This window comes from Apostichopus japonicus, chromosome 12, assembly GCF_037975245.1.
Source record: "Apostichopus japonicus isolate 1M-3 chromosome 12, ASM3797524v1, whole genome shotgun sequence".
Taxonomy (NCBI): Eukaryota; Metazoa; Echinodermata; class Holothuroidea; order Aspidochirotida; family Stichopodidae; genus Apostichopus; species Apostichopus japonicus.
This window is the reverse complement of record NC_092572.1, coordinates 5262803-5286493: the sequence shown is the minus strand read 5'-3', so window position 1 is coordinate 5286493 and position 23691 is coordinate 5262803. Positions and strand designations below refer to the sequence as shown.

Genomic DNA, 23691 nt, shown 5'->3' with positions numbered 1-23691 from the left:
CGTTTTATGATTTTGTTAATTTTGATAAATTTTCTTAAGAATTACTTATGTCTTTGATTAATCAACTTTAAATGGATGACTTACAGAAACAATTTTTTTGTCTTTATATCATAAATGCAAGAAAAAAGACAATATGAGAGCCATTAATGTTGATACAGTTGTTCTGGTTTGCGCGATATTCACCTTTAACACATACTTAAATGTCTGGAATTGTCCTTTAGGGCTAAATTAATGATGACGTCAGCTTCTCTGTGCAGGCCTGACTCCATTGCTTTATAAATTACCATAACTCAACCGAAACGTGTTCTTTAACTGGATATAGACAACAGAGCACCCCTTACAACATTTGCCCTTTACAATTTCGTGCTATAGTGCATAGTAAATACGTCATTTGAGGCCATGAAATCTATGCTTTTTAATATGTCTTCCATTGATCTTTTGTCTTGCAACGTAGGAGGTATAGTCTGTGTACATAGTCCCGTCATTTTAGTTCATAAGACTCGGCTGTTTAAATGGTCATCTCTCAAAATGTTTACGTTTTTATTGACATACAACTGGGATTGATAGCATGCAGTGATATATAACGTTCTAAAACCATGCTTCTCAACATTTTTTTCTCAAGTTCCCCAACTGGGTGAAAAAGTGTATTCACCCCCCCCCCCTTCCCAAATATTTCTACAAAAACGTACCACTTGTATTTTTTCAATCACATACTGTAATGGTGACGATTCAATCAATGTTCATGTTATCTCTCACGATTCACTCTTCAACACACAAAATAAAATGTTTATCGTTATCTGGAATCATTCATTGCATATGGAATATTTTAGCTTCGTTTGATTTGGTTTGGGTTGATTTGGTTAGGTTTGGTTTAACTTTGTTTTGTTTAGTTTAGTTTGGTTTTGTTTGTATTGTATTGTATTGTATTTCATTGTATTGTATTGTATTGTATTGTATTGTATTGTATTGTATTGTATTGTATTGTATTGTATTGTATTGTATTGTATTGTATTGTATTGTATTGTATTGTATTGTATTGTATTATATTATATTGTTTTGTTCTGTTCTGTTCTGTTCTGTTCTGTTCTGTTCTGTTCGGTTCTGTTCGGTTCGGTTTGGTTCGGTTGGGTTGGGTTGGTTTTGTTTGGCTTGGTTTAGTTTAGTGTCCAGATGAATGATTAATGGGCACCTTGAGTTTCATGCTCTTAAACAAGGGCATAACATCAGGATTTAGCTTGGTTAATTTGAGACTTATAAATCGCCGCGATGTGTCCAGCTACCGCGTTTCTTGGTTACATTATTTGTTACAGCGCTAAATGCGACGAAAAGTTGAGGATCAGCGAATTAAGTTTACTAATTAATCTGCGTATGGTGAAAAAAACAAAAATGGATCCTGTTACTATGTGATCAAAATTTTGCTTTGAGGAAAAACTGAGTGTACAAATGCTTGGTAAAACTTTCGAAGAAACCTAGAAAATTCCTTAAAATTATAGCGTTTGTTACTTTTCGGGTACGGATCAAGGGAGAGGTCCTGGAAGGGTTCAGGGCTCTCATCTGGAATACTTTTGGTACTGTAAGAATTAAGACACAAATAATCTCCGTAATAAAAGATAGGGTTTATCTATAACACACATGTTTACAACACTTCAAGCTGCCACCGCAAGCTGTAAGTGTTGACAATTCACTTTTTGACGTCTATCTATCTATACTATCTATATATATATCAAAGTTGGGGTCAAAATTCGAGAACATCCCCCTGCCCAACCTATAACTCCCCGATCATATGCGTAGGAGGCGGGGGGATGGGCTGCAACCCCCCCCCCACCCTCCAACCAAATATTACTGTGAAAATTCGGTCAATATGCTGAGAATTTTGCGGGCACCTACTGAAAGAAAATTAAATTGAAATGATGTAGCTAAAGGAAATCAATAGTTTTCAAAAAAAGTTATTGTAACGACTTGTCGAAAAATTATAACCAATATTAAAGGGTTATAACACGGCAAATGATTGTATGTAATTGATATGCGATGTAATAACCGATGCATTTCTATATGATATGTACATTAAGACTTTGAACGCGCGCAAATTTTGGTAATTTTCGGGCAAGCCGTTACAGCCCCCCCCCCCCCCCCAAATTATATTGGGCTCCTACACCTATGCCCGACTGATTTAGGTAGACAGGAACCTATACGAATCGAAGGGACATAGCCTGGTCAAAGATGTTTAGTGAATGTAGCTCCACATCTCGTATTCAACTCATCCTGCTAGACGATAAGACATAAAAACCACGACAACGAAGAAAATCTACTTTAAATTCAAACCGTCGTGATTTTAGCCTCACAAGGGCTATAGGAATTATAATAGTTGTGAGTACCCTCCGGAATTCCCCCAACCTTAATTTGGTTCATTTATTTGACTTATTTTTTCCTGTTCGTATTATCATATTGATACGATTGTACTGGTGTCTAGTACACAGGCTACGCACTCGTTTCATAACTGAAAACAAATGAATCGTGAAAACACACAGTTGTCACTTACAATCCATGCCAGAACTCAAGAGCAAAATCTAACATTACAGTATGGTAATCATTTAGCGTGTTGGATGTCGGTAAGTTTCTATCAATATTGAGTTTCATCCATTCATCTCTAGGTTAGCTGAGCGACATGGAAAAGCACACTGTGTTGTGTGCAGGTGTGGCATGTTAACTTTACACGTAGGCTATGTGGACATATGTATTGCATAGGCGTGTACGACTAGCACTGTACGGAAGCTCACGGGAATGTTTCATTCGCTGCAACGTATTATGTTACAATGATCAATCACATACATGTATGTGCGTTTATCATACAGACTTGACATTAGCCTATTCAAAGGCGTTGTACATCATTGTCGTAGCCTATCAAATTAGCACGCAATGAAACAGTCAAGGAAGTAAGAACGTAACTGTTTCAGTTGCGGTAGGCTATGTAGAAATGCGAAAGAGCTTACAGCTTACACAATTCATACGTAATTATTATTCCATTTTCGTAACCCATGGGTGACCATTTCCATATGTTGTCAAAGTGCGTATGAATAAATATTATAGCCTACTAGCCTGGACCACTATAGCAGTTCCCTGATTAAACCTTGAGTGAACCGATATACACATTTAAAGCTTGGAACTTTGGGATAAAAACCAGTTCGTGATTGGTGGGTGTACATGGGAAGACTATACAGTGTCTCTTTCTTTCTTCTGCCCCTGCTTGTACACCATCATACAACGAAACCACATTGGTTCATGTTTGTCCGTTAACTCTCTTTACTTGCTACACATACGGAAAATCAACTTGATCCTTGTTTAATAGTCTTGCTTATAAAGCCAGTAGAGGAAGCTTCCAAGAAAGGAAACTTGTCGGAGAGGGTTGGGGTGGGGTGGGGTGGAGGTGGGAGCTAGGTGGGAAAGCCGATGGAGATTGAGAGTGTTGATTTTGTATCTGCTCAACAGGCAATACAAGAACAGACATTTTATCAATCGTATAATGTGTTTAGTAAAGCCATTTCATATATTATATTTGTTCAAAATGAAAAGCTGCTATGAGGTAAATACAACTTAAACTTATTGGTTTGATTGCCTGGTACTGCTTTGTGGTAATTGAAAGGATCCAGATTTCAAAGTGAAGCAGCTGACGAGACACATTCTCCAGTCATTCCCTTTCCCCCACCCCCCAACCACGCACCCCCGCTTTCCAATGATGAAGAATACTCCTCTCCTTCTCCTGTTCCTATACCCCATGTAGAAATTCCGCAAGCGATTGTCTTGTTTATCATTTCAAGACAATGTTTGAACCGCCTTTACATATCATATGACATTATTTAAAACTTATAAAATGTCATAACATGATTGATACAATGCTTTCAGAGTTATTCGTACTCATGATACACGCTGTCATTATTAGCAAACCCAACCCCTCAATGGCGTCGCAACGGGGTGGCCGGGGGGGGGGGGGTACGAGCCCTCCCAAAATAAAATCGTTCCCCATCCCCCCCCCCTGATGCGATTTGTGCTGTTAGAAAAAATACTCAAACAAAAACTTTATCAGCCTCAATTAAAAACATAAATATCGGACAGCCCGAAAATTATTGAACATATAGTTACTTCAAGTTGCAAAATATAGCACCAGATTACATCTAAGGACCCTTAATTAATCGAAAATTTCCCAAAGGGGTGGGGACATTCAGGACGGCATTCACAAATAAACATTGTGCCCCCTAATTAAGTGCTGTGCCCCCCCCCCACTGTGCCCCCCCAAGATTGAAATGTCTGGCGACGCCACTGCACCCCTCAGTGAATTCCAATAGGATCAGGTGATTTGACATAACACACATATGTTAACAGTTTTGTTTACAGTAATACCTCACAGACAAATGAGAACCTAACTTGTCCTAGGACAAGTAACTACCGAATACTTGTCAAAGTCCGTACTTACTACCAGGCACCACACGGCCACGCTTGATAAGACAGTTATTGTGTTCCAAGCAAAGTAAATATCAACGGGAAAAGCTTCTAAAAATAAGTACTGGTATAATAACTAGTAATCTCAAACACAACCAACAAAGCAGTCGTAATGCTGTAGCTAAACTGAGCAGGACCGGAGTTAATTTCGTTCGTTTGTTTGTTCTTTTGTTCTTTTGAAGGGGGTGGGGACAGGTGATTGCGCTGGAAGGGGGCAGGCTTTCGCAATAAATTATTACATAATTATTACATAATATAAGCAATGTACCAATAACCGTATGAGATATATCCGCGTGCCTGTTGTGAACGATTATCGTCCATCTTTGTAAGACGGCGGTTTTTAATGTTGAAAATGTGGGGTGCCCTAATGTGTGTGGTGCACAGGGCCACGGACCACCTTTCACCTCTCTAAATTTGACACTGCCATAGAGTACGGAAGCCTTTTATTGATTATGTTCTCCTTTTGGGTCTTCGTTTGGCTATGTAATTTGAAACTTTGGAAGCGTCTCATTATTGATTCTTACTTTCAAATGGTAAATACTGATTCTTACTTTCAAATACTTCCTTAAGGTATAGCTTTGTACAATCATACAATCAAAATTCATTGTACAGTTGTCATATGAAGAGAACTACATCGCCTATACTCGTTATTGTTATTTATTTTCACATTACCCTATAACGTCATTTTGTAAAACATCTTTATTGGGTACAGTGTCATGAGACATGCACGCACCATACACAATCAAGATCAGTGAGTACCTTGCACCAGTCAATCACGTTTGGGATGCCCTCGAGCATCTGATAAGAGGATCATCTGTTCTTGAGTGTGACCCTAAGAAATTTAACCTACTTATACATTGAGTTTATTGCAGCGGGAACAAATATATGTGATTATTCACCTTTGTCAACGTAAACAGTATTGCCTCCAAATAATTTTGAGTTAAAAATTGCCAACGGTTATCATCAAATCAAAATTTTCCTGGAAAATGATTGTCTCAGAGGTAACAGCGTTGCAATGCAAAACAAAGTAAAAAACCCGAGGGAGAATGAAAAATTAATGCTTATAGACGTTTGTAACGGTATGATCATATAAAAACTCATGTGTGGCATATTAAGGCCAATACTGATCGAAGAACAGCCGCACAGGTAGATTGCACATTCGATCTGATAATTTTATTTTCCATATCCATTATAGTACATGATCCTAACATCATGTCACCTACCATTTATTTCTATATATGTAAACTTTGACTCTTGCCAAAAACAGTGGGGTTGGTATACGATCTATGGCGTATAACTATATAAAACACAAAACTATAAAACAAGATGGCCTACATTTCCAAAGAAAACAAACCTCAGATAACAAGTACAGCTGTGTATGGTCTATTTGAAGAAACATAATCTAATTTCATGTAGCACTGAATGACTGACTGACTGTTCAAATATTGAGGTAATTACGGTGTTCAAAGTTCACTGTCAACGAGTTACTATATAATCCTCCTTTGTCGATGGATAGTCGTTTATAACCGGCACGCTACATACCACCCTGCCATTGCAACGTCATGATTCGATGATTGGCCTACTTTTGCTCGGACATTTTCGCCAAATTACCCCAAGGACGATATTCGCCGCTATATATTCTGAATTGCATTTTTATCTAAAATTATAACAAACGGCCTCGGCGATTTGGTTTTCAAGATCATAACTTCGATACCGTTTTCACGATAAGCTCTTCTGTAGGATTCCGAGCTCTGATAAAATACGAAACACAAAAGCAGTATGTGTGTACCTATGTGTCCACACTTAAAAAGTAAAAGAACGAATGAACTCAATAATACGGAATCTTAAAAGTGCCATCAACATAAGAAACACTTTGCCCCAAAAGTTTACAATTTTCAGTAAATTGTTTAGATAGCAAGATAATATCTTATCAAAAATCAGAGAAGAAAAAGTTGGATTGCTCAGTTGCTTTAACTGAGCAATTGAACAATTTTCTGCAAAATGTTTTTAATTGACAACTTATCGTATCTCCTCAACTCAACATTTGTCTGCAAAATGTTCAATTGTTCACTTCATTCCAACTGAGCAATTGAACAATTTTCTGCAAAATGTTGAATTGACAAATTATGGTATCTCGAATTGACGAGATACGATTTTTGCTCTTCAGTCAAAGTTTTCATACCTCTATTGTAGTTATCCAAATTGATTGCCATCACTAATATCTTTATTCGTTAAATCTTTCTCATACCTTTTACCAGTTATGGCGAGTGAGGACGAAGATCAGTTCATGTGCCCAATCCACTGTGATATCTTAAACGATCCCGTAGTTCTTGTCTGCCAACATTGGTTCTGTAAAGGATGTCTTCGGGAGTACGTTAATTCAAAGAATGGTATAGACCCAGATTGTCCAGAATGCCGAGAACCGATAGATCTCCCTCAGGAGGGTGTCGAAGGTTTACAGGTGAACTACAAAATGAGGGAAATTTGCAGATCATTACAGAAGAGCAAAGAGGCAAAAAAAGAAGAAATGTATTGCCAGCATCACCCCGATGAACAATTAAAAAGGTTCTGTTGTGATTGTCTCATCGCAATATGTGAAGATTGTGGTGACCATGTTCATAAGTATCATAGAAATCGTGACATTGGTTCCGCTTGGAAGGTTGTTGGTAATCAGATCGTGGAAAAATTCAAGAAGGCCAAAAAGACACTGACTGTCAGTGATTTCGATTACCAAGAGTCTACAAAGAGAAGGGAGTGCCTCGAGGAGCAAGCAGCTGTGGCCACTAAAGAAATAAATAGCATCATGGAAAGCTTATATGAACAATTAAATATAGATTCTGAAACATTAATCAGAGATATTGAAAAACAATTAAATCATGACCTCCAAAAAGAGGATGATTATTTTCATAATATCTCGGAATGCTTGGAACAGTCCAAAGACATAGCAAGAAATGAAGAGCATCTACGTAAACTACTTTCATCGGGTGGTCGTTGCGTCACAATTTCCGATCTTGATGCTCTAAACAGCCTGCATAATCCTCTTATTCCAGTCAAACGACACACACCACCACCTGAGCCTACTGCCAGAAAGTTTCATCCAAGTAAACATATTCTCAATCTTCTTTCAGAGGGAGTTGGTAAAATGTTAACCGAAAGGGAGATAGTTGAGTTAGAGGCGAATGAAACACGTCAAGCTGAAACAGGCCAAACTCGGCAAGAGGCAAGTGGGGGAGGTGAATCCACGGATAGGCATTCCACTCATGATACTAGTTGCGGGTCCACTACATCACTGGACTCGTCCAAAAATGATGGACTACCAATACCAACAGATTTTCTGATTCGTACCAAGACGAGAACTGTCCTTCCGTCAGATTTCGCGCATCCTTTTGACGTGGAACCTTTCCAAACGGGACAGCAGTTTATAGTATCCAATATGACCGGTGCGATCAACTTAGTAACCATTCCAACTAATGATCTAGGCCACCTCAGAGTTATCAATCTCAAACCGTCCAAAAGTGAATTTCTTCTTGGTACATCAGGAATAACTACAGTTGATAAACGTCTGTTATTCTCCTGCAACCACAAGGAAACGCACATTGAAATGTACGATATACAGAGAACTCAAAGCATTGGACTTATTGGTGAGGCATCTCCATTGACGAGTCCACGTTACATCACACAAAGTTTAACGAATCACGTATTGTATGTGTCGGACATCAAGGGTGTCATCAAAGCTTTTGACTCCAATTCTGGACAATGCTTAAAGCAATTTGGCTCTAGTAAGCTTCTCACACCGAGTGGACTTGCAACAGATAGACGATCACGTCTTTACGTGGCAGATGAACTCCAGAGCCGAGTCTTTGTTTTCGACATCAGAAAGTTAGGGTATCCTCAACCGTTACATGAAATACAAACGATTCTTGACGGTGAACCGGTTCACTGCCATGGCGTTTGCGTCGGTAGAAATAACACTATTTTAGTGTCTGTCACAAAGAAAGGATCTTCATCCAGCTCTATCGGCGCATTGATGGAATTTAACGACGACGGACAATTCTTGAGGGCCGGAGGATGGGAATTACGCAAGCCACGTGGTATAAGAGTTCACGGAAATGTAGCGACTGTAGTAGACGCGGAGGAAAATTGCATTGTCACCTATCATGTGTGATATGGTGAGATAAAATAGACCTTTACGTGTGATGAGAAATAGGAGCGGATGGGTGGAATGAAACTTTCGACTAAGGAGGGTTGGGGAAGGGAGTAAAGCCCCAAAGAAAATTCATGAACATCAAACGTTGGATCCAGATAGAATGATGTACTACAACTAACTTCCTCGTCACATTGTTAAAAGTTCAAACTGGGTTTTCTTTGTACGATGCCTTTCCTTCCCTCTTTGAAAGGAAAAGGGTCGGGTTGAAAATTGGTCCTTCGCAGGAATCATACTTGTTTAGAAGATTGATATTAAAGTGATTATGAATAATATTCCAGTGAGGGTGGAACTATTTTGCAGATGTAGCATGGATTAGATTTCAATGAGGGTTGAACTTATTTGCCAGTGTGGTATGAATTAGAAACCAGTGAGGATGAAACAAACTAAGTATTCCTGTGAACTACCATCGTAAGTTGTCTTCGTGGGAAAATTCGTATCATAAGTTTATTATATAAGTCTATCATGTACCGTTTTAAGAGTATTCAAATAGCCCAAACGATTCCGTTCCACAGCCTCAATTCCTAAACCCCTAGATTCATTTTAATACAAAACATAACTGATGATGAAGATACGTTTTCCACAAATGAAAGTGTGAAATAATACATATCTTATCTTCAAGACTGTGGAAGGATTTAAAAACGAACTCCCATACCAGTTTCAATTATAGTTTTCTATCATAACTGATAAATTTAGCAATAAAAGTCAATATGAAATATTCTATATTGAATGCCTTACTGGTGGTTGCTATATGCTTTACCATGCCATGCCATGCCAATATATCATACCACAACAATCTACCATGCCATACCATACCAATATACCATATCATACCATACAGTGTACAGTACCATATACCAGAAAGTACAGTACCATACCTTACCATCATAATGCGTTGTATTATTAAGTTCATGGTGTTAATGTAACTCTATCCATCAATTTTGGGTCTTATAAGCTTTCTTAATTACTTCCTGTCATTTTCCGTTGTCGAGTTTGTACACCTCTGGCTCATATCAGGAATTAAAACTATCCTCTTTTTTAGAATTCAATTAAAATCCTTATGAATAACCAAATGAGACAAGGACGTGTTGTATCGAATCCCTTGATAAAGACATCCAGTACGCATTCCAGGTAACCACGTTCTTTTGCTGAACCTCTGCGAGACGTTGAGCAATACAGAGTTCAATGACCCTGCTAAAGTAGTGTTAGCTCAGTGGTTAACGCCGGTGCCTTTCAATCATAAGGTCCCGAGTTCGAGTCACTCCAAGATTAATGTTTGTCGTCTAGTTACAGAGTTGTTGACAATTGACAATTTATAATCAAGGACTTTAATATGAATGTAAGAGACTGGCTTCGGTCAGCTTGCGGCTTTGATAAGCCAATGAGGCTTCTTCGCGAGTTCCTGCTTGCAGGAGGATCTAAAATACATACATACATTCCAGGTAACCAAGTTCGTTTCTGAACCTCTGCAAGACGTTAAGCAATAGAGAGTTTAATCAACCTGCTAAATGTAATCGCTATTTATGTAATGTGTTATATAATGGGACTGCTTACTTGAAAGAGTTAAGATACACGCATGTGGTTAAATCAAAAATAAAATAAAGCTGTTAGCAAACTGCTTATCCACTAGAGAGCCTGTGTAAGAGAATGTGTAAAAGTAGGTTGGCCTGACGTTTAGATCCTAGCAGGATCTTCTTCAAAGGCTAAATGACAAGTAATAGTAACAGAAGGGACAACACACTCATAGAATACAAACAGGTTAATAAGCATGTTAAACACAAAGAGATAGATGTAAGGGGATTAGTAGACAAGGGATGGAGAGAAGAAAGAAACAAACAAGCAGTGAAAGAGGAGAGGTACGAGATAAACAGTCGAGGGACAAAGAGAGGATTTATCCTCTGTTTGTCCCTCTACTCTTTCTTTCTTCTCTCCATCTGTTACATCTCTTCTTCTGTTACTGTTAGTGTTACTTGTCACATAGCCTTTGAAGAAGATCCTGCTAGGATCGAAACGTCAGGCCAACTTTACTTTTACACAAGCATGCGGGTACACAGACATGCACATAGACTCATTCTTACAAGAGTTACAAATCCTGTTTTTACTCTGCGACTTATCACCTTACTATTATTCTTATTGTGTGGTACATGTCTAATAGTGCTGAATAATAAAGGTGAAGGTGCGAGTATTTTTGTCTGGAGTTCCTTTCGATCTCATTGCTACTTAATAATACATCACCACTGCCGCAGTAACACAAAATCACGTAATACTCCTAAGCTCATGCATCAGGTTGAATGACCTTTGTTATTAAACTTCACCTACTGAACGATCTGAGAGTCGTGACTCACTAATCCCAAATCCGATTATCTTAGAGGCATCCATCTCCCCCCCCCCCCCTCTCTCTCATTTCGTTGATTCCTCTACAATTTGGAAGGGCAAGCTCCGGGCCCGGGGTCAATTAGGGGACCAGGATGGGATTGAGATGCAATGAAGGATAATGTATTCTCATTTGCATAATGTAATTTGGTGAAGTTAAGGAAAACGGAATAAATCAGAACGGGGCCTATGTGGTCTGCATGGTCTCCATGGTGATATAACTGTCCGCGGATTGGCTGGATCTGGCTATAGATGACACCGCTAATAGCAAATAATCTAAACTTAAAGGAGACATTAGGATTGAAGTTTGATAATTATTCTACCTATATATTTACATCAAACGAACGGAGTGATTACATATAGTAACAGTTTGTTTGCGTCATTGCACAGTTGCATCTCGAGCTACGCTACGATAAATCAAAGTTGCTTAAGGTCGCGTACTCCTATGATAGTCTACATCAATCAGACTGAGTGTATTCCTATCTGAATAAAAGTGCAAAATAGCGACAGGAGAACATCTTTCTTGCTATGTTATCAAATCAGCATCTGTTTTTTGTTGTTGTCTGTGGCTTGAATGTTGACGAGCATGAAAGGAAGTACGCGTGGTGCTAAAATCGGGTCGATTGAGGCAAGTTTAGACCACTTTAGGCCTCCCAGGGGCAGCGTTCGAAAATTGTTTATAACTTAGTAAAAAGGTTTGTTTACAATTGACGAAATCCTCAGGCTCTCATAGCAAATAATCTGCACGATCATGATACGGAAAATTGATAGTGCCAAGAATGGCGAACTATCCAGTGATGGGTAGCGTTTAGTTAGTGAGAACTTCTATGTAGACTTACCACATTACTTTCGTGATTTAGTGTGTAAGTCAATGGGGCTATTAATAGGCGTATGCTACCTTAGATTCTAATATTAAACGAGACTAGAGGGTTGAAGCTCGGATAGCGATTCCACTTATCACACTAACGGAGTGATTTCACGGAGTAACAGTTTGATTACGTCATTTAACAGTTGGATCTCGAGGTGAACGAACGTCTGAGACAGTCATTTCCCCTCTGGCAGTACACGTTTTTTTTTGGTGTGATTTATGATCTTTTATGATTTAGTGTGTAATACAATGGGGCTATTAATAAGCGTATTCTACCTTAAAATGAAACTAACGTGCCAGTCCTTCCTTGAGAGTGCGTGTGTACCTTATACATGCAATACAGGGCTGTATAAACCACATTAGTTGGTGGGTTCTTGCGTCATTGCGACATTTGTAGGAACTATGGGAAGGGTTTACATTAAGCAACGAAAGGAAGACGCAAGAATACATATATCACGTGAACAATTCAAGCTTTTAATGTTCTTGATGTTGTAATTGGAGAGACGGCAGTTTTAAATTTTACTCAAAACCACTTATTTTTAAAACAAATACATCATGACCAAACCGAGAAATAATAAATCTCGCTTAAAGTAAAGAAATGAATAACATAACATTTTGTTAGCCTTTTCAAGGACAGTAAAAGAAAACAATAGCAACAAATAATATATTCATTTCCTCATAAACGTGAACAATTGTTCACCTTCTCATAATAATGATGCTTCACCTGACTGCACATTTTGATGCAACTTGGACGAAACATTATTTCGAAGGTTAGAGAGTTTCTGTGGGCATGTAAAAATATATGACGATGATACTAGCAGGGGTGGGTGGACCAAGGAGAAAGGCCCGCGTCGATCATAATGTGTTCGGTTTATTCAAGCAATCTATTACACCAACATTTAGCGTTTCGACGTGAATTTCTGGTAAGTTTTAACAAAACCTCCCAATGTAGTATTATCCAATATGATATTAGATATTGTTTTGTTTTTTTTTACAAATGAAAGTTAATTGGCGAAAAGTTCTGAAACGTCTTCGATCCAACACTCGTTTTCTTTTCACGGTAATGTTAATTTTATATACCAAAAGCAAATTAGACAAATTCAAAACTTGAGCTTCTCTTAATTATTGATTAGAATATTTTTAACAATTATATATAGAGTACTGCATTGTTAAAAATATTTCATCATTGACTATAGTCTATAATCATCGAAGAGTTCAAATTATCCAAAATCAACACAGTTTTTTAAGCATAAAAAGTGAGTCTGAGTAAACTATCCACGGCAAGTCCAATTCCCATGGGCCTCATAATTCTCAAATTATTGTAGATAATAACCCTCTCTGTCCCCTATAATATAATCTCCTTATATTTAAATTGCAGACGGGTTCTACGATTATTAAAGAAGGTACTGAATTTACATATATTTACAGAAATTTTCATAAGCAATACAAAATTACAATACCATCCCTATATATATCTTGACGTTTCTCATATTTCTTCAGTTCATGAAAACGCTTCATGCCGCCCTCCACCCACCCCACCCACACTAATCGAGAACAAATGCATTACGTTATGCTTCTTTATAGATGTTATCCGTTCAATATTTACGCAGCGTGTGGAAAGGTATAGAACGCTGAGAGGCACTACAGCATAATGCAGCCAGGTCGCATAGGACGTTCTGCAGTTTCACACGATTGGCACTGATCGTTAGATTATCTTCTGTTCTTTGATATCGATTCAGCCTTGCTGCATAGGCTGCTGCAGCTGCTGCAGCTTTTCTATTTGACAAGGTGTATTGTTCACATAAACGTATCAATGACACCCAGCATTGCTGCAATAGGTTTATTCAGCACTTTATGCTAATATTTAGTGAATCAACAACATCTTCAGTAGAAGCTGTGTAGAAAAGTACATCAAAAGTATAAACTTCACTCGACTGAAGACACTTCGTAGTAAAAGAAGTCTCGATCGCTGTACCATACAACGCACACAATTTCAACTAGGAAAATATCGCTTTCATCATCAACAGCATTTGTAAATATTTTGTAACACTTTGACAGATCAAATCAGTTTGAGGCAGTCTTTTCTCAGGGCTCTGAGTATTCTCATTTTGAGAACGTGTTCGAAGGGCCTTCCGATGGGTGGACAAAATTCTTAGAAGATAAGAAAACTCCCTCTGAAATTGATAGAATTATGCAAATTTGATGGCAAATGGTATCAGCAGAGAGCATAAAACAAAGTAATTATTTTAATAATTGAATTTGTGTTTCATATTTCAAATTCGAAAATGAAATTTGCAAGAGTATATACGATCGTTTGAACTTTTTGGATGTGTTGATGATTTTGATGGAGGACCGAAAGAGGGTGGATAAAAAAAATCATTTAAAAAGAAAACCTAATGTTTATTTTGAAGACGACTGTTCCACACACATATCCATCATACTAGAAATCGTATTCACAAGAGCAAAGATTGGCGAAGACTTATTATACATGTTAACTGTTTGTAATTTAAAGTACAAAGCTAATTTAAACAGAACATTGCTGAGAAACTATTAACGAAGTTTGGAAGAGGGTAGAATAGATTGAATAGAAGGGAATTCGATCCACTACCCTCGAGTTACATGTTCATCATGCTCTATACTAAACCACATTAGGCAGGTCGATCTCGAGGCCGGGTCTAAACAATGTTTTTGGTTTGTTTGGTTGTTTTCATTACTAACGTGTATTAATAGGCACACAATGATGTACTTTACTACCAAAATTTTGACCGATTCGCGAGATCGAACGAATGGAGAATTCATATCAAAGCAAAAGGTGTCCCGTTCTTTGTTATTCTTTAGGTTGAGATGAAAACATCAATCGCATGCAAGCTTTCCATATTTTGGTTTAAATTCGCTCGATTTCAGCGAATGGGTCTTTTTTTTTTTCTTCTTTTTTTTAGTAATAGAACCAAACAACGAGAGTGAGGGATTGGTTAGTTTGGTATAGCATGGAATGCATAATGGAGCTTTAGCTGAGTTATTCGACCCTAGATCAGTGGCGGTACATTATAAATGGCATTCTTTTAAATACAATTCAGATAGTACTTGTACAAACTTCCAGTTTCTTTTTCAGATATAAAATACCTCAGATTTTGTAAAACCTATGTCGAAAGAAAACCGTGACTTTTATTCCTAGCTCTTTACAAAGACCCTCCGGGGGACTTTTGGAGAACCATCCTCACGTGAACAATTCTCTCTAGCCATGTGACACATTTACTCATCTCACGTGAACAATCTGCTTTATCCACAATCATTCATTATGCACATGTGAACACTTGACTATATCCATGTGAATTATTCAAAATGTCAATGTTATCCATTCACAGACTATGGCAACCGTGTTCACTGCTGAATACATCCATATAGATGTGAACCCTCACTCTATACAGGTGATATACTATGTCAACCGTATTCACTGCTGTTTATATTACATATGTGAAGCGCTTACTCTATAAAGGTGAGCCATTCACTCTACATTATCCATATGAACCACTGACATACTAAGTCAACCGCGTTCACTGTAGTATATATTCATATAGATGTGTATCCTCACTCTCTACAGGTGACACACCATGTCAACCGCGTTCACCGCTGTATATATTTATTCAGATGCATGTGAACCCTCACTCTATACGGGTGACATACTATGTCAACCGCGGTCACTGTTGAACATAATCACACAGATGTGAACCCTCACTCTATCAATGTATTTATTAGAGTTCGTGTCGAGCTCCTGTGCCATCCTCCTTTTATTGCAGTATTCAGTTTAATTATGTCATAAATATTTACATCAAATAACTGTAGGTCCCTCTCATGCGTTGATTATTTCATATGATGCATGCTTCTGGAGTCATATGTCGGTAATTAGACTCTGACGAATTGACCTAATTCAACAGAAAAAATACAATCAATTTAGAAGGCATACACATTGTCACCCAACATTTTCATTTTTAAAGTCGTTAAAAAGAATGCCTACCTATTGCATTGTTTCATTAATTAAAGAAGATTTTAACCCAAACATAGAACTGGTTTTATTGACAGAGGTAACTAACAAAAATATCATCTTATAGCAACCACGTAGATGAGCTGAAGAAAGAAGAATAGGTAAACTCAGAATAGTTTACTTATATCTTAAAAATGAAAATAAAATAAAACTGTTAGCAAACTGCTTATCCACTAGAGAGCCTGTGTAGGAGAATGTGTAAAAGTAAGTTGGCCTGACGTTTCGATCCTAGCAGGATCTTCTTCTGAAGGTATCGCAGCCACGTGTGCAGCCCTGTCTAAGATGGTCCACCCTTGTCCATCTCTGAAACTAGTTCTCATGCAACAGGTTTTCCCAAAACACAAAATCACGTTCATAGACAAGCATTACCTTCAATGACACGGGTCTGCCATGGGTACCAGGATGGCTACTTTCTTTGCTTGCCTGTTTATGTCTAGGCTCGAAGAACGCATGCTCAGTACAGCACCATCAAATTCACATCTCACCAACAGGTTAACTCTTCGATGTAACTGTTCGCAAGGAACACGGTTCTCTCACTACAGACTTATACACCAAGCCCACAGACACACACCAGTACCTCCATTCTTCAAGCTGCCATGCCCGTCACTGCAAGTCTGGAATTGCCTTCAGTCAAGCACTTCATCTTCTTCACATATGCTCTAACAGTTCCTCTTTCATTCGCCACACAGACGCTTTGGAAAAACACCTTACTCCCAGGGGCCAAAGTGCCAGGAGGATGCGTGAAGCCATTCAGAGAGTCCGCTCCCTTTCCAGATCATCTATTTTGGCAGTGTAAAACAAAAAGGGACGAGATTGCGACAAGCTCCCCCTGTTGTTACTTCACACCCAAATCTTCCTCCTCTTCAGCAAATCACCTCTAACAACCACAACATTCTCCTCACTTCAGATAGACTCCGACGATCCGTCCCTGAAAAACCCATCATCGCCTACAGACGACCCCGCAACCTACGAGACCTTCTTGTGCGTGCTGATGTTCCACCTCTAACTTCTAACCCTACACCCATTCAGTATGGTACACTCAAATGTGATCGTACTTCGAGATGCATCATCTTTAGCCACCGCCTTGTTGAATCCAACTCCATCACCAGCCACATCATGCAACTCACACACAAGACTAAGGGTCACCTTACTTGCACAACCACTAATGTCATATCTTTGATACCTTGTCGAGTTTGCGGCATCCAGTATGTTGGCGAAACCAAAACCACCCTCAAGAAGCGATTCTATGGTCGCAGATCCACAGTCAACACCATGAAGAATGAGACTCCAGTTGGAGAACACTTTACCCTTCCCAACCATACCATTTAAGTAGCCGTCCTGACCTAGTAAGAATCAGCAGAGAGAGGCTGTGGATGCAACGCCTTCGCACCATTCATGGGCTCAACTTTCAGGAAAGACATTACTAACTTTTCTTATGTCCCCCTTCTCCCCTTGTCCCCCCCCCCCATCAATCCTCTTCTCATAGCTCTCTTCCACCCTTTTTTCTCCACGCATTTCTGTCTTTATCCTTCTCCAGTTTATTCCTTACCCCCTTCCCTTAATCCTCTCTTTGTCCCTCCACTGTTTATCTCCTACCTCTCCTTTCCCCTGTTGGTTAGTCTCTTTTTTCTCCATCCCTTGTCACCTTATCTTCGTACATCTATCTCTTTGTAATCACTATGCTCAATAACCTGTCTGTATTCTGTGCGTGTTTTTGTCCCTTCTAATACTGTGAAGTGTCATTTAGCCTTTGAAGAAGATCCTGCTGGGATCGAGGCGTCAGGCCAACTTACTTTTACACATCTTAAAAATGCTAGACGTGAGCCAGATATCGATGAGCAGATAAGTATATAAACTGAGTATATAAATAAGTATAAACCGGTTTCTCTGCAATTAGCAATATTTAACATAACAAACAATAATAAAGAATTGCATACGGTACCGATGATCTTTCTTGTGTGAAATATCAATTTACCCTATAAGCAGGAAAAACAAGCATATTTGAATTTTTAGTTGCAAACAAAAACCATGAGAGCATAATAACATACACGACATGTCACGTTTTGACTGAAATTGCTCATCTTTTCATATATTTTGCCATATTTTTGTCACCAGAGAAGTACAGACGATCCCATTTAAACCAGACCGTGTATTCTGTAACATATATGGATTATACTTTCCAGGTTCGCAAACCCGAGGAATCCTATATGGCCTATACCTTATTTAAATAAATCTTACATATGTGAGATTTTTTCAATGCAATAACTTCAAACTCCAATCATACAATTATATTTAGAAGTTGTTTTTTTTTAGGGGGGCGATTAGAACGAACAAACATCGTCAAACCTCAATCAATGAATTTACAAATAATGATTTTCTTTTCTTCGTTAAATTGATACGGCTGTTTGATAACCTATAGTCTTAAAGAGAGCTTTAAACCCCCTGGCGTTTCACATAGTTTAATCAGTCTACCCCTATCACTCCCGTTATGTCTACGAAATAACAATTTGATCGATAGTTTAGACTGATATCAATCAATCAATATGGTTAAAATGATTACAGCTGTTAACAACTTTTTTCTCTCTACGTCTTCAACAGGCTTGATGACATATTAGTCACGCATCAGTTGGCAAGTTTCAACACTCTTACATGTAAGCTGCCTATAAAAGAAACTAGTCTGTCGATTATGCCCTATCCAATGTATTAATCTTCGATTATATTTTATTTATTTGCTTAGATTACTTCTTGCCTCCAGACATACGTACCTTCCATAACTCACATAAAGTTAACCTTTATTTTTGTTAAATACTTTTTTTGACGGTTGATATTCCAGAAATTGTTCATGTCCTGCCATTCTGAAAATCAATTTTCTATTTAACTGATCCTTCTTAATCCTTCTTAAACCGGTGCTTTTCAGTAATAAGGTCCCGAGTTCGAGTCACTCCAAGATTAACGTATGTCGTCCAGTTACAGATTTGTTGACAATTGACAATTCATAATCATGGACATTAAATATGAATCTAAGAGACTGACTTCGGTCAGCTTGCGGCGTTGATAAGCCAATGATGGCTTCTTCGCGAGTTCCTGCTTGCAGGAGGATCTTAAATACATGCATACATAATCGTTGTCACAAGTAACGGTACGATGTCCGCGTTCCATAACTAGGGTGCCATTATAACAAAATACCAACTGGTTTAAGAAACTAAAACAAACTTCGTCTTGGTTCGAATTATTACAACAAATATACAATGATGAGAGAAAAGACATCACTTCACTTAATTGACTATGTAAATAGGTCAAATACAAAATAAATTTACACTGTCAACATCAATATAATACAAATGAACTTATATGAAAACCAAAGGAGTGAAGAACCAGATTGGTCCATAGGGACAACTATATCACTGGGCATGCGTCCTTTTGCACTTTTATTTAATCCTTAATGATAATATAATTAATTACATTGGCTGGGAAACGCATTTGCATATTTTACTTAAGCAAGTTGGCAAAGGTTTGCTTTTGTTCTCGTTTCTTTTCTGTCTCTAATCTTTATTTTATTTTCCTGGTTTTAAATAAAAACACACTTGCAGACCGTAACTGAATGTTTAAGAGCCCACCTATATTCCCGGTATCGATTGGTTCTCGATTGATCAATTTCAATCTATCATATTAATAAAAAAATTGAACCTTCGATATAGTGAAGAACATCAGTATTGTCTTCTTGTTTCATTGATAGTTAATTTTTCCAGACATATTTTCAGTTAAGTTATGAATGATATAACCTTCCTTTTAATATGCTATAGTAATGGTTTAAAGCCAGTCAAATTAAAGTTGTTACTCACCAAAATGTAAGAGGTACTTTCAAGAAAGAAAGAAATTACAGAGAAATAACAAACTAAGATATTAGTGGTCACAAAGAACAATTTATGTCCTGAATTGAAGTAATCACATAGTGTGTAAAATCAGGTATATTTCCGGCATTAAGTATACATTATACACACAAAAGAAAGTGACTTTTTATCATGAGTCTCTGAAAATGAACGGAAAACAATCGAAGTTGGTGTTTGGTTTTGCGCTCACCACACCAAGTAGTAACCGCAATATGGCAAAAAGATAAGCTTGATATGTAAACATTTGAACAAAATCTATATACACTGAGCTGCGAAATCACAAACATGATATATGAATGAAAATTAATGAAACCTCTGATATGATCATTTATAAATTTAACATTGCCGGACAAAGTTTTTTAATTATGATATGCTCTGCGTGGTATTCAGAACACTACATTCCCTAAGCTATGAACAATAACAATTAATAAACAATAACTTTTTATCTCCGAAACAAACTAGGAAACTGTTCTACATGATAAATCTATATCTGAATGCGATCGGTGGATGGACACATCGGATCCATGACATTGAAAAGCAGGGCAGAGAATATGATCCTGCAGGGATCGTTGCAACTCACTTCCGACCCCAGAACCAAAATCAAAACATTTAGACTTGAAAATGGTGCATGCTGAGTTAAACGCATTGGTCTATACATACAATGTTGGGCTAATTTTGTGTTAGGTTTATAAAAACAAGGAGGGAGGGTGTTTATTATTGACATTTCAATCCGGCGTAAAAGAATCGCTACCAACGATCTAGGTTTACAATTATGACCCTCCTCAGGTTCCCTCTTTAATCATGAAAACAGATGGAATTTTGACGTAAATAATTTGCAATATAAGAAACATCAAGGCGACATTGTCGATTGTATTAACTTGAGTTGGATTGAAAAAAATAATCAATTAATGAATTAATTAAAGTATTCCTTTTTGAAAACGTGCTTTCGTGGAGAAGTCGCCTTTTTCTACAAAACAGTGTTCTTTATTGTTAATGTCATCATATCTTTTCATGAGGCCTTGTATAGCCTTATGAGAGTAACGGAAGGCTCTGGGATATTTGTGCAGGCTGCTATATCATACTCAAAGATGGTGTTGGGTTACGTAGTTGCTACTGTTGCCGTTAAACAACCGTTTCCATACTATGTGACATATACTGGGGTGAGGGGGCTACGAACAGTTTGTGACAACAAACTCTTAACATGCACATAACACATAACATAGTACGTGTGCGATTCTAGGTGATAGTGATAACATGCACATAGCACATAACATCGTACGTGTGGGATACTAGGTGATAGTGATAACATGCACATAACACATAACATAGTACGTGTGTGTTTCTAGTTGATAGTGATAACGTGCACACATCACATTACATTGTACGTGTGGGATACTAGGAGATAGTGATAACAAGCACATAACACATAACATAGTACGTGTGTGTTTCTAGTTGATAGTGATAACATGCACATAACACATAACATCGTACGTGTGGGATACTAGGTGATAGTGATAACATGCACACATCACATTAAATTGTACGTGTGGGATACTAGGTGATAGTGATAACATGCACATAACACATAACATAGAATGTGTGCGTTTCTAGTTGATAGTGATAACGTGCACATAGCACATAACATCGTACGTGTGGGATACTATGTGATATAACTAACGTGCACATAGCACATAACATCGTACGTGTGGGATACTAGGTGATAGTGATAACGTGCACATAGCACATAACATTGTACATGTGGGATACTAGGTGATAGTGATAACGTGCACACAGCACATTACATTGTACGTGTGGGATACTAGGTGATAGTGATAACATGCACATAACACATAACATAGAATGTGTGCATTTCTAGTTGATAGTGATAACGTGCACATAGCACATAACATCGTACGTGTGGGATACTATGTGATATAACTAACGTGCACATATCACATAACACCGTACATGTGGGATACTAGGTGATAGTGATGACGTGCACATAGCACATAACATTGTACATGTGGGATACTAGTTGGTAGTGATATAACATGCACATGGCGCATAACATCGTACGTGTGAGATGCTAGATGATAGTGATAACATGCACATAGCACATAACGTCAAATGTGTGGGACACACTATGTTATTTAAAGCAACCATGTATTATCTTCTGTACCATCCCCTATACATCCAGGTATCAAACCATTTAGTTGGGGCGATACCAGTCATTTCTTTGCAGGTGGTGCCAGTTAAAAGCCACAGGAACTTGCAAACATTTAACCCAGAGATCACACCATAATTCAAGTAATTTATACAAAAAACAAAGTTTGGCTTTTTAAGCAAACATAAAATGTTAACATTAACTTAATAATATAATCATTTATCATCATTTTTTAAGTTACTGTCAGTAACACACAATCCTTTCATACGAACATAAACTATGTCTTCAAGTGCTGTACATGTGATACACGGTAGTAAAGCACAGATCTAGAGTTAACAATTGCTGGACGTGTTTCCTTTCCAGCTGTTTCAAGCATTCTAAAGATCTGAAACAGCTCTTTCAACACCAAACGAACAAGCTTACCAATTTAGGTCTTGCTTGATATGTATTTTCTTTTCAAGATATGACAACAACAAAACTGTTAACAAGCAGTGTTAAATAAATTGATCACATTATCGGTGAAAACTTGATTACCTAAGCCACTCCAAGCCATTTTATTTTTTATCACTTAAAATCGTGATATCTACTTCTGATTGATGATTTGTGTCCGACATATTTATCCTCGATAATTGTATTTCAAGTTAAGAATGACACCCCAATCTGTTTTCCAGGGTAGTTTTACAATCCAGCCATGGTGCTGCATGATCTTGTGAAACTGTAAAATACATGAATGGGTGTCACGAAATACACACTGCAGATTGACAATGAGTCCTCAGCCCAATGTGTTCAACGAACCCAATTTGAAACAACAACATCTCCAATTTGTTTGTTTTTTTGTGTTTTGTTTGTTTTTTGTTTGTTTGTTTTATCTCTGTCTTTCTCAATTTCCTTTCTTACTACAAGTTGCACATAACAATCTAATAATATGGCACAGGTTTCATGATAATTAACTTAAAACATAACTATTTTTTAATATAAACAGAAGTACCACAACACCAATGCTACAATGTCGTACATACTTGTATATATAACAGAAGAAGGAAAACATTCCACCCATGCATCATCAACATTTTAAAATCCAGTGAAATTTCATTGACTTCGCTATATGTGCACATACCCTGCTTTGAGGTTTTTCAACGTTACTATAACATAAGAACAGTATTTGGCAAGTATTAGCTAGAGAACCATTTTCTTGTCACAGTTTGACATCATATCACCCAATTATTTCATATATTCTCAACATATTTCTTTGATTTCTAGAATACACTGATTTTCCATCATTTACATGAATCAGTAAGTCCAGAAATAACTTTGTAACATCCAAATGACCATTTTCATTCACCATTATGCATAAAAAGCTTTTTTTGTGATCCAAAACTTTTGAGAAAAAAAAATTGAAAAAGAAGACAACTGAAGAGCTGAAGCTATCAAGTCATTTATGACGTAGCATATATTAAGTGGGAGTTTGCCGATTACAAATGGTCACGCTTAGGGAACCTCGCCATATTCTAGCTGTCGAGATAATTTCAGATATTTCCGTCAATTTTCTATCCACTTTCTTCAGCCAACTCAAGAATTATATTCATAGCACACAAGTTATCTTCTATTTTCATTTCTTTGTCCAAATGCTTAAAAAACATGTTTTTCATGGAATTA

General features: G+C 37.6%; 1 protein-coding gene across 1 annotated transcript; it reads left to right on the top strand.

Annotated features, from left to right (window-relative positions):
- The first annotated feature begins 2417 nt into the window (after positions 1 to 2417).
- LOC139977549 (uncharacterized) lies at positions 2418 to 10881 on the top strand. The gene is made up of 2 exons (XM_071986933.1): positions 2418 to 2609; positions 6753 to 10881. Exon 2 carries the CDS (start codon positions 6755 to 6757, stop codon positions 8657 to 8659), a length of 1905 nt encoding a protein of 634 aa, XP_071843034.1. The 5' UTR covers positions 2418 to 2609; positions 6753 to 6754; the 3' UTR covers positions 8660 to 10881.
- The last annotated feature ends 12810 nt before the right edge of the window (positions 10882 to 23691 follow it).